Consider the following 12,814-nt stretch of genomic DNA (forward strand, 5'->3'; position numbering starts at 1 on the left):
GCGAGGGACGCGATTGGCTGAGAGGCACGCGGTGAGGCATGCTGGGAGTTGAAGTCCCCGAGCTCGCCCCTCGCCACCCCACCCTGCTGGTAGCGAGAGGCATGCTGGGACTTGAAGTCCTGGTCTCGCTCCCTGTTACGCCGGGAAGCACTCGAGACACTCGGTTTCCCAGAAGGCTCAGCGACAGGGGCACGTGCCCAGCGCGCCCTCTGGCGAGCGACCGCCTTCCATTCTTCTGAGGCCTTGGCGGGGCTGTGGGGGGGTATGGCGGCTCTGGTGCTGGTCGTCTTCTCTCCGCTGCCGCGGCTTCGCGGTCTCCTTCGGCGCTGCTGGGGGCGGCTGGAGCGCGGCCTCTTGCCAGGTTTCTCCGGGGGCCAGAGCCCGCCCTGGGGTAGGTACCGGCCTATTCTCCTCTCGGCTGAAGGAGAGGGCGGCGTCGGGGCTGCGGGACGCGTTGTTACCGTTGAACGGCTGAGGGAGGGGGCTGGAGCAGGAGAGGCGCAGTCCCGGGGAGAGTGGGGGGATGGGGCGGGAGGTGCCGCTGGCCACTTATCGCCTCGCGTTGGGGGTGTCAGCAGCATCCGTGTCGTATTTCCTCGGCTGCACGCGAAAATGGGTGTTGGGTGTAATGAATTACCTTTTTTCTTCAGGACCAGCACTAGCTGTCCAAGCTCCAGCTTTCCTTCCACAACCAGTAAACGACATCAGCGACAGTAATGAGGCGCCAAGCCTGTTAGATAGCATCCTGTGGATGGCAGCGCCAAAGAAAAGGCGCACCATTGAAGTGAACCGCTGCAGGCGAAGAAATCCCAATAAGCTTATAAAAGTAAAGGTAATCACCAGATTTCCACGGGCTTGCCACCCTATTCACTGCAAGTAATTTTGTTAATGGCAAACAAGCATGCTGGAGTAAGATGTAGAGCAGTCATTTTTCATCTCGCTCATTTTAGAAAATAATTATAGTGGTCAATACTGACTGAAAAAGCTTTCTGGAATTTGTTTCTAAATAACCTTAAAAGACATTGTAATCGTCAAAATACTTTGTACAGGTACATTCATCATATGTGACACTGGTCTGTGGTTAAATAAACAGTGACAGTTTAGGCGCAAACCAGCAAAATGTGCATTTTAGCTGAACAGCTATTATAAATGGAAAAGGTCTATACTTTCTGTGCATCTATTTGAGTTGATGGGTCTCTAGTCTTCCTATCAATAGGCATAATGATTTAGATATTGACTTTGTAGGCTATTTTTAGTAATAAGCATTTGACATGGCAATACATTAAAGAAAAATTACACAGAAAAATAAATTTTGAAAAGGCAATTTAATTTCTCTGGTATTTCATTTAACATCTTAGTAGTTTGTGATTGTTCCCTGTTTCTTTTGTTGCTGTTCAAATTACAAAATTTCCTACTTTCCACTGTCTTTTTTAGAGGAACATAGATGTTTGTCCTGAGTGTGGAAACTTGAAACAGAAACACGTCCTTTGTGGCTATTGTTACGCAAAGGTCAAAGCAGAAACTCAACTGATACGGATAGAAATGCAGAAAAAGGAAGGAGGACCATTTAATGCTCCAACTGTAGAGACTGTTGTCCTTTATGATGGAGAAAAGCCCACAGAAAAAGATGAAGGCAAGCGGATCATTGAAAGAGCCAGGAAGCGTCCATCTTGGTTTGTTCAAAATTGATGCTATAGAACTAATGCTGTAACAAAAACAGTTGCTACAGCGAGAAAGGCCATGATTTTCAAGAATGTTTTCTTCATTTTGTTCACTCAATGTTGATACAGAAAACCTATGAACTTTTGGGAAGCCTGCTTGAATTGCATGTCATGCCATATGATATTGCAGTCAGGTGGTGTTTCTGTAGCATGCAGTGGGAAATGCTTCTCAGTGATACATCATAGCAGTCAACAATTAAAGAGAAATCAGGATCTACCTTGGGTTTGGATATCTGCATACAGTACACTGAATAATTTGTATGCTAATGTTCTATGCTGGTTTTGTAAATGAATGTTTTTTAACAAAGGGAAAACATCTACAGGTGTAAAATAAAGTATGTTAAGTTTTCCACTGGATTCTGCTTTCTGGTTTTGGCTGCTGCTGTTTTGGAGGAGGAAAAAAAAAAGGAAAAAAAAAAGTTCAAACCCAATGTTGATTAGAGATATTTACAGGGAAAGATACAGTTATCTGGTTATTTCCATGCCATCCTAACAGTATCTGCCTGGATCTCTCCACAATGCTGCTGTTTCAGATACTTGGTGATATTCCTGGTTTTGAGCAAAATGGTGGTTGCCATGTAGTATTTGCACTTTTTCTGCACCAGACTGAAGATTAAGTGTTTCTTGCTGTTGTCAGTATACAAAATAATTTTCTGTCTTAAAGGGATATGGAAAGCCTTTTCTTTCCCCTCACAGTGCACCTGATTTCTTGAGTGAAATAATGAATTGAAATGTAGTGACTGGAAATCTGTAAAGTTGACAAGGGTCAAAGCTGATTCTTTGCAGCCATTGCCATTAAGTAGTCCGAGTGGTCAGTGTGTGCTTGGAAAACCGCAAAGAACAGTAGTGCCTTCCTGTCTTGAGTCTTCTGCTGAGAGGGGTCAGCTCTGCCCTCTACTGTCCATTGGTGCTCTTCAGTGGTGCACTTACAGCACCTAGCTGCAGATTTTCACTTCGGTTTTAGCCACACAGTAGCACCGTTGCCTTTAGGATTAAGACTGTTTTCAATTTTAGGTTGCGATTTCAATATACAAACGGTATTGCTCAGCCAGTCTAATAGCTATTTGCTGCCAGAAAATGCAAGTCTACCTCTAACCCTGGCTAGGTTGCCCCTGTGTTTCCTTGGCACTTGAGTGTATCTGCTCCTGTGCTGTCCTGGTTTGGGGAGCTATGCTGACAGAGAACTGTTCCCTGGCTTTCTACAGCTTAGTTTTTAGTGGGTACCTCCGTGTATCTTGACTCGTGTGAGGGTCAGGAAAGCAGCAACATGGACAGTAAGAATATGAAAGTGGAGGACACAGGACCACGCTTTCCAGAATAGCCTTCATTTGTACGTGGCTGAGCCAGTTATGCCTGCTTAAGGAGCTGGCTCATGTGCTGTAACACTTCACTTCTTCTTTCCTTACTCTGGATTCCATGTTCTGAAACATAGCTGGTAGGAACAGCTGTTAGCGGAGATGTATTTCCTCCACAGTCTAAGGGAATAATGAAAGCTGGTAAGTGTAAATTGATGCCATTTAGTTGACAGTATCCAAGCAAAAAACGTAAGTTCTTTTCGATTTGTCCAAACAGGGTTCATTCTAGTTGTATCTGTTTTTCACTTATTCAGAACTGAAGCCAATAAAAGGTGGCAAGCAGGATGCAGAGTGGAAGGCATACTTTTGACAAAGCTGTATGGGATGAGACTGACACATTGGAGGTGAGATTAGCCAAGCAATAAGACAGATATATTGTCCCGAGGGAAAGGTGTGTATGTGTTTTAGGGAGAGGTGGGGTTTTTTTGTTTCTTTGTCCCCATATTATAGGACCAATTACACCTTACTGTCTTAGTTGTTTTTTATATATTTATATTTTTGACAAAGGTTCTGTAGAGAAATAAGCTAAATTAGCCTGGGATGTTGAGAGTCATGGGTTAATTTCTCAGAAACACAGAGGTTATTTTACAAAGAAAAAAAAAAAAAGGAAAAGTATTTTTCTCCAAATATGAGAGAGGACATGGTTTCTGCTAATGTAGTAATAATTATAATTGGCAGTATATTGCTTTAGTTTACTGAATTATAGTATCAGTGAAGCAATGAAGATGCTTTACAAATAGAGTTCTTATGAAACATGAGTGAAGTTAGGCAGCTTCAACACTAGACATTTTAAGATACTTGCCAGGTCACAGTTAGGTAACGATTCATTTCACAGCCAACTGCTTATGTTAGTACTTCATTTGTGCAATCCAGACAAGAGGAGATGCTTGATAATGTTTCATAGTGGTTTCTGAGTAAGGGGGGGGGGGGGGGGGGGGGAAGTCATTAAAACGTGTGGTATTCATGGTCTCTAAAATTAGAAACAACTGACAAATACTGAAGATTCATGTATGCAATTGATGTAGTACCAGTTAATTTTCTGAAAAATAAATTACCTTCAGTGAGAGTCAGAACAGTTTAGTTTGAATGACTTTTCCTTCAAAAGAGGAGTAAAGGAAAGCTCATTTTCATAGCTTTGTTTTATTAACGCTGACAGTACAAAGCTCCATTACTTTTTAAAAGAATAAAAATTTTAAAAAAATCCATAATTCCTCTAAAACGTGGCATAGTCTGTTACTTGAAATAAACCCTGTTTATATGTAATTTGAAAGAAATATAAATTGCAATAGTGCTAATATATAAACATATACTTTTTGAAACACTGTAAATTAAAGCTAACAGAAAGCAAGCTGGTTGTTACAAATGCTGTACTCCAGAATCCATTTAAAACAAAAATTATATGCTTCAGGGGAGTTTCACTTTGATACATTGGGAACCTGCTAGTAGTTGAAAAAAGACATTCTTTTTCATATGATTAAATACATGTTATATTTGATTATGTTTTTCTTCTATAAGGATTTTATGTAAAAATACTTTATTTTACATTTTAGGAAGAACAAGGAAGATGATGTAATGTCTTAAAATACAAGGATGCAAGTTGCTAACTGATTTTGTGTCATAGTAAGACTGCAGAGATAGAGGTGATCTCTGGCAGTGATCAATTACGATATCCGTAGAGGTTGATAAACAAAGTTGCTCTTTAATCTCCCATTTAGCAAGGGAATTTTAATTAAAGGTTTCTGCACAGTCCTCATCTATTCTGTTGAACACACTTTGCTAGCAAGAGCTGGCAGCTGATATAAAATATACTTCTTCAAAGCACTAGGTGGCAGAGGAGTGTAGCTTTCTGGTAGGTGCGAAACAAAAGCCAAAGATCACTAGTGAGATAGGAAACAGTGTCAGATTCAAGAAATTTGCACCTGTGTAAGCAAAAGATCTGCAAAACGCTAAATTTGCTAACTACGAAGAAAAATACAGTAGTTGTTATGAGGCATAAACGAATCTATTGTAATTCATTGTTCCAACTAGATTTAATTAGATGTATTCTGAGAACTAATGTGCTGGCTTTTGTGTATATTTATGCACTTCTGCTCTTTGCTGGCTGAATTAGTTGAAATTGCAGTTGTATCTATCATTTTTCCCTAACAAGATAGTGGAGCTCTTTTTATACCTCTTAATTACAGATGGCTTTCTACGTTGCTTTGTATGCCTAGTATATTCAGTTAGTTGACATTTTATTTATGCAGCTACAAAGTCCTGCAAATAATAGGTCCGGCAGCATTCCAATGAATTTCAAGGTATGACTGCCTTGAATTTGTAGAGTCATGAGGGTCAATTTGCAAACAGCTGACATGAAGTGGAAAGAAAAGAAAACCAATGTGGTATTTAAATGAATATTAGTTGCTCAGAAGGGAATAGAAGATTGTGTGCTCCGTCAGAGTTTTAAAATGTTTTGGAAGCACACAAGTGCTAAAGGTGCCAGTGTCTTTAGAACTTATTTGTCAATTAGTATTTAAATAAGATATTAGCAAAAATCCTTCTTTTACCTCACATGACTGTGTAATTTGTACAGTGAATGAAGATCAGTAAATACAAGTTGTTTCCAAATAATTTGCCTAACTCTTAACCTGCCAAAGACTTTAAGAATGGGGCCAAATGGGAGGAAAATCAATGAAAGGAATGAGAAGGAGGTAGGCTGTGCAGCAGTGATGGATCTAGTTTTGCCTACTCTATGTATATTCCTAGGAGATTCTGTTGAAGTCAGTGGAGTATAACTCAAGGTAGAATTTGGTCCAATGTACTGAAACCCTGGACATATGGATGTATGCAGGTATATATTTTTAATGCAGAGTATATACCTGTGAAACTACTGCTGGATACGAACAAGGTTGGGTTTTACAACTGAAAACTAAGATTGCATTTCATGAATGTAGTAAATTGAGCCTAATCAGTTGATACTTGAATTTCTTTCAGACATCCTATATTTCAGTTTCCCCTGGTTGAGGACAGTATACATAATTAGAAGAAAGGGTATAGGTTTCATTTCATATTGAATGGGCTGGATAGACATATGGAAAGCAAAACTGAAACTGCTCTGGAGCAGAAGACCCAAAGCAAAAGCTTTTGTGGAGTTGCCATGTCCAATATTTGGCAGGGATGTCCCTAAAGCCTCACTCCTGGATCATGGTTTTTTTTTTTTTTTAAATCAGATTTCCTGGTTCTAAGATAGTGGGTCAAAGATGAAGAAACAAAGACTTGGAAAATCACTAGGCAGAAAACCAATCCTATATTATTATTTTCTTAAGTGTCATACCTTTTAAACCAATCCTATGATTTTAAGAATTTGGGATATACTTAGTGTGTTCTGATCATCCAAATACACAAGCATCTGACTGTTCCCCTTGGTTTCTTGAAAGGGCACAGACTCTTCTTTGTATGAGGTGGTTCTGATGGAGTTGTACTCACTACATAAGCATATAGAAATGTTCTGTCTGACATGTCCTGGGTATAAGCTTGATTAATCCTTTATATGTCCTAAATTTGGGACCAGCTCAAGAGGAATAGGCACATTAAATGCAGCATGTGTCATGGTGTAGAAGGGACAATCAGGCCCTGCTTACCCAGCTGACAGCTTTTACATCCATTCCCAAGGCATACTGATGCAGTTGCTATTCCCAGCCCCATCACACAGGCTCATCGGCTTGTTTAGCAATATGGCTTACAGCTCTATTTTCCGTTATGGCGTAGCTCTAGAGCACATTACTTGAAATACTTCCAGTGGAACTAAGGATTTTGAACAGGCTGTTGGGAAGATGTATGTTTCATTTTATAATCTGAGATTAATATTAAGTACAAAGAATAGTGGTTTTAAAGGAGCTATACTGAATAGTTTAAGGCTCAAAATTGACAGACCAGTCCTGTAAGAAAGGTTTGTTCTAAATATATTGGTTTCGGAAGTTCCTGCTCATTCATCTTTTGACTGTTCCTGTTCAGTCATAATCAGATCAAGCAAAGCATCTAAGGTGTTTTGAAGAATAACCTCAGGATTCAGCCCAATTAAAGATATTGTATATAATTCTGTCACTCATAAACAGGATAAATGATACCTTGATCTTCAAGAAGCCGTTGATTTCAGTAGGGTTTCTTTTAAAGGAAATTGTAATTCCAAGTGACTGAGGAGCAGGCTGCAAATCATCAAGCTGTTGTGTTATGAAGTCACTTAATGAGATCATGAAAGCTTTTTTTTATTGAAATCAAGGAAATAAAAATTAAGCCTGTCAGTTGCCAACACCCATCATGATACATCACTTGAGCCCATGAGTCCTGCTCTGCCATAGTCCTTTGGATAAGGTCATTGATGAACAAAGAATGTAATCTTTTAGGAGTTCAGGAGAATGCTGAGACATTTGAATTTCTCTTGCCCCAAATGAATCCTTCTCAGATATTTTTGTCCAGCACAGAGTAGATTACCACAAAGTTACTATGAAAAAAGAGTGGAGGAAGGTTGAAGACCAAGGAGGTATGGTCATTGGCAAGTACATAGAAGTTGGAGGCATCCTGTTGCTGTGTATGTAATATCAGGAGTACAACAGGAATTACTGCAAGAAGCATACCTACATTGTGTAACTGAGTGAACAACTGAGAAGTACTGCTGTGTGTGGCGCTGCAGAAATGGGTGGCATAGCAAATAGCACTTCATCATGCATCACTTTCATGTTAGCAATTTATATTGGAAGCTAAATGGCATGATTCCTACTTGACAGGTGGCAAACTGAGGCGCAAAAAGAGCAAGTGAATTTCTCAAAATTGCTCCCTCAGTCAGTGGCACACGAAGGAACTGAAGCCATTTGCAGATTATCAGCCTGTAGTGTTCTCTGCTGTGTCACAGGTTAGGGAATAATAGCAATTATCACTTGCCATGGCCATTAATCTAGCTAGGTTTACATATATCTAAACATTTGTTAGGGCATAGGCCCATGAGGGCCTTTATCCAGAGCTCTTCAGATAAGCTGGAAATCTGGTTTATTACTAAATTATACCTTCTTTTTTTCCTCCGTTCACTTGCAGACGAGTGTCTTACCCTAAAACAAAAGCCATTCTGTGGAGTGGGGTTATTTAGAAGAGTATGACTCAGCTGGACAACAATGGCAGAATCTGTCCCCAAGAATTTTTTAATGTATGAATCTAAAAGTAAGTGTAGTCCTGGAAGTAAAAGATTCCTCCTCCACAGATTAGAGTCCTTTGGTCCAGGAATAAGGTCCCTTCTTCATGTCCTATATACAAGACATTCTGTCTAATAGGAAAAAACCCAACCCAAACAATACAAGCAATTAAATTGTTTGAAAAAAACCCAAGAACACAAGATCCAGAGATCATTCACCAGCAAAACCAGCAGTACCAATGTGCAAAGAACTGGTTTAGACCACTTCTCAAAGACAATGTTTCTTCTCTGAGACACTCCATGCTGAAAAATACGAAGGAAGAGAATTTGCAATCATTTTTTACTTTTTCTTTCTGATCAAACACATGTACTTTGCTTTCAAGCCACCAGAGTGTATCTTCCTCATCCTGCTGATTTGGCAGATGCTAGGATCCCTGCATCGGTTGCTTAGGTTATATGACTGTCAGATTCAACAGGCAACTGATTGAGAATAGGTAGTCTCTATCAAAAGTAATTTAATTCTTTTCAGTTTATTGATGTTATAATGACCCTGATTGCAATGACTGTATCTTACAAAGAGCATAGACATTGGCTTTGTTAATATGATTTTCAAGAATGCTATCTGTATCAGGAATACAGCACTTGAAGGAGCAGAAAAAGCTGTAAGAAAAATGTGAGTTACAAGGCCCCTACTTCAACAGTAAAATCCATAGTTACTTTGGTCAAGTAATAGACATTAACATTTCACCACTGAGCATCTTCCCTTAAGTGGTCACCGTAAGCCATGGTCCTTAGTGGGTATGTTGCCAATAATCAGATAAAATTGTCCCAGTCTCTCTGTGTCTCTCTTTTCTGTCTACAAAATGGGGATAATACCAATTTCATGACACTCCCATGGAGCTCTGTCAGGAATCTTTTTTCCTAAGCCATCTATGTTCTGAAGGTCACCAAAATGCAGACATGGGCGTATTCAACAGAAAAGCCAGGTGCACACAGAAGTCTACCTTACTGGTGGACTGGGTATTGCTTGCAAAACCTGTTTTCATAATGTTGGCTACTGGGCACTGGTGCCCACTTCAGCTTCTGAGAAAGGCTGGAGGGGTCCCCTATATAGAAATAACTGTGCTTATAGACCATTTCTCAGGCTCTTCACACTCATGCCACACACTCATGCCACTAGATGCGGTGTGGCCATTACAGAAAAGCATCTTCCCGCTCTCTAGACTGCACAGCACAGCATCACTGGCCTGCGCAGAAGCACTAATAGCAGCTCTGCACTGACAGTCTCAGAGGAGTAGTTGTGGAAAATAATCATTCCTGCTGATTGCTGGGGAACAACAAGCAAGTACAAAGCCTCATGGAGACGGCGTAAGCCACATTTTGGGTTGGTTCTATGCGGCCAGCTGCAGCAGGCTTGTGCCTGTGTGTAGCCTGTGTGTTTTCCTGACTCTGCCATGTACTGTGGCCCCCTAAATAGTAAGAGACAGATTCTGCCATAGCTGGTGGTCAAAGGAAGCATGGACTATCTGACCTTTTCACGTCTGGAGGAGGCAGGAGGGAGCAGAGGCAGTTCGTATGTGAGGGCAGTTGAATTGAACCTTGCAGTGCCTTTTTTCCACCCATCAAGCACCACTGTCTGCAGCGGGCTTGGATTATACATGGCAGAAAGATTCTTGGATCTGTGCAGAGATCAGGATGGAGTGCAGCAGGAAGCAATTCGCACTTACCCATTCTTTCTGCCCTTACTGAAGAGAACATGGAGCTGAGATTTTTAAATTTAAGCTATTTGAAGGGTACCATAGTTCTTCCATCAGTGAAATAGACAGAAGTATGGGGAATGTTTGACAGGCCAGGCACCAACTTTTAGTCTCGCTCCTGCTGGAGGAACTGCCAGCTATCATTTTCCATGGATTGCTTGGTGCTCTGCTCTCCTGGACTCCATCCACGAGGCAATTCTTGCTGCAGTGCCTGAATATTTAGACATTTGCATTATGATTTGGCCATGGTGGACTTCCCTGTGCTGCTTACCCCTCTGCCAAAATATGCATAGCTTTGGCATGTCTTATGATTTCCCAACCTAACCACTTATTTTCCCCATTTAAAATTTTAAGAAAACACTAACTGTTGGACACCTTTCTTAAAAGAAGATCTTACGTTTTATACAGCACAGTTTTCTTAGTACCCTCCTTCTATTTTCTGCATATGGCCTTGGGGCTAATTTCACCTTTAGTAAACTGTTGATCTAAGCAGTGTACATGGGGATAAGCATGGTTCCGTATTTCCAGCCAACCTGCTGCTGGGCTCTGCATTAGTCCTTCCAGATTTTGCAATAAATGAATTCATGCAGGGCAGAAGTTAAGCAGTATTCTCAGGCTTCCTCCATTTTAAGTTTGAAATCCTGGACTGGCACAATTCCTGCTCTCTTCCTCAGTCATTTTCCAGTAAAACAAAATCCTGAGCCAAAGCTCAGGAACTGGTGAACAACTTGGTGCAAATTACTTTCAGCATTCAGTCCCCAAGATAGTCAATATACATGGAGGACTCTCTGTACCTTGTTGACTTCTTCTTTCCAGTTTGTATTTTCCTTTAAAGAAAAGGACATTGTGCTTTTGTGAAATTCAGCTCCTACAAAAGAATGCTTTGTGTCTGCACAGCTACAGCGGCAACAATACGTAACACTAAGAACAATGAAGAGCTCATGCTGAGGAGGATCCTTCATTTGCTCACACAGAGATATGTGTATTCAATTTTTTCTATTTCTGATCAGCGGGAAAGACAGTGGCAGCATATAGAAATAGAGGTCTGATGCATCACTCAGTATGCTGAGACTAATATGGCATTATATCTTATCTTAGCTACAGAGGAAGTCCTGAGGCCATGGGGGATTATCAGAAAAACAGCAGTATGGAAATGTGTATGGAGGGGGAAGGGGAATGAACAGCTGGAGAGTACTCAGTGCTGGTACTCTATAGGGAAAGCAGAGATCTCATCGTAAGTGCCAAGATCTTGTCGTAAGCATGTTGATCTCATAGGGTTGTGCAAAGAGAACATGGATTGTTAGTTGTGGACCACCACCAGTTGTGGATTTTATATCCCATAATAACCAGCATGGTTTTGATTCACTTGCCATGTAGTGTATCTGGCTGCAATACCTTTCAATTAATTTATGCACTGGTTTTCTCAAAGCCAGCAGAAAGCCACATTTTGTAATTAATTAGTTTCTTAATATTGTATCAGCGTATGAGAAGTGCTTTAATTAGCCCACCACTTTCCTTGAGGGGTGAGGTTTTTTCTACTACCTATTCACACATATTCCATATATTCTTCTAAGTAGGAGAAAATTGTCTTAAAATATTAAAAACTGTTACTGGCTAAACAAGTTCTCTAACAGAGAGATTAATTACTTCATTGCCTTGTTCAGAAATTCATTTCAAGTGGATGGCCTTGTCACAAGTTAATAACCAGAAATGTGGATCAATATGGGAAGCATATATGCAAATTTAGCAGCTGAAAGAAAGCTTCAACAAGGTTATTTAATTATATCATTAAAAAGTGCCATTTTACTTTCTCTCTGCCATTTCATGTATAATCCCAAACCCGTTCTCCCTATTGCTTTCCACATTCCTTTGCCTCTGTGAAACTATCAATCAGCTTTGTTTCACTATTCCCACATCTCTGACCTATCTGTTAGATGTTCCTTCTTCCATATTTTCTTCTAAGGATTTCTCTTTTTAATCTTTAGCTATTGTAGGAAACCCTTATCTTTACCCCCACTGAAGTCTGAGATACCTTATGCTCTTCCCTAGCTCCTGAAAACAGACCTTTCCTTGTTCTTCTGAGGTCTTGCCTTGAAGTGTGTTTGGGACCTGACATTTCCATTCAGCATATAAAAAACCAGTCAATTTACTGGGGAAGCCACAAGAACACCCAAAAGCTTTGTTTGGGAAAGGTGATGGGAAATGTCAATAAGAAGGAAAACACAAAGGCAGAGTGGGAGGGAAGCAGGGACCCAAGAAGGGAAATCCTGTGCTTTCGGAGATGTGAGATTAGGCTCAGATGGAGAATCGCTCCAGGACTTGCTCTCCCAGATGTTGTTTGTGCCCAACCCTAGCTGCATTCCTAGAGCACTCTGTCTCACATGCTCAGTTGCAGGTTTTTCCACTCTTCTACTTCATAATTTAACTAGGAAGATTGAGCAACTACTGACTGAATTATTGAAGGTGTAATTAAACTGGCAAGAGTCGAGGGGAACATGTGAACATTTTCTTAGCAAAAAAAAAAAATTCTGTTTCACTATGAAATGAAATGTCACAGCTAAATTCATTTACTACCTGGAACCTACTCCCACTCTGTCCGTTAAATAGCTGATGCACCAGTGCAGTAGTTGTAAATATGTGAGTCTTGAGCAAAACCACCCAGCTGTTTGGAAGGTGACTGACTTCTGACACTACAGGGAAAAAAAAGCTCTCATCTTCCACTTCTTTATCTTCTGTAGTAGCAGTGGTGAGCTCCTGTCGAAAGGCAAGGTCATGCCCGTACATACAGCTCTGGGTAAATATTGAGCTATTGTATGCGAA

General features: G+C 40.6%; 1 protein-coding gene across 1 annotated transcript; it reads left to right on the forward strand.

Moving 5' to 3' along the window:
• The first annotated feature begins 264 nt into the window (after positions 1–264).
• MRPL32 (mitochondrial ribosomal protein L32) lies at positions 265–1,707 on the forward strand. Its single transcript, XM_075705875.1, has 3 exons — positions 265–391; positions 651–832; positions 1,435–1,707. The coding sequence occupies exons 1-3, from the start codon at positions 265–267 to the stop codon at positions 1,687–1,689; spliced, it is 564 nt and encodes a 187-aa protein (XP_075561990.1). The 3' UTR covers positions 1,690–1,707.
• Positions 1,708–12,814: the final 11,107 nt, after the last annotated feature.

This window comes from Pelecanus crispus, chromosome 2 (assembly GCF_030463565.1).
Source record: "Pelecanus crispus isolate bPelCri1 chromosome 2, bPelCri1.pri, whole genome shotgun sequence".
Taxonomy (NCBI): domain Eukaryota; kingdom Metazoa; phylum Chordata; class Aves; order Pelecaniformes; family Pelecanidae; genus Pelecanus; species Pelecanus crispus.

Excerpts from the sequence above, each read along its gene's own strand:
- MRPL32 (XM_075705875.1), top strand. The coding sequence starts at position 265 with ATGGCGGCTCTGGTGCTGGTCGTCTTCTCTCCGCTGCCGCGGCTTCGC. Across the intron at positions 392-650 it reads GGGCCAGAGCCCGCCCTGGG|GACCAGCACTAGCTGTCCAA; the intron begins GTAGGTACCGGC and ends TTTTTTCTTCAG. Across the intron at positions 833-1,434 it reads ATAAGCTTATAAAAGTAAAG|AGGAACATAGATGTTTGTCC; the intron begins GTAATCACCAGA and ends TGTCTTTTTTAG.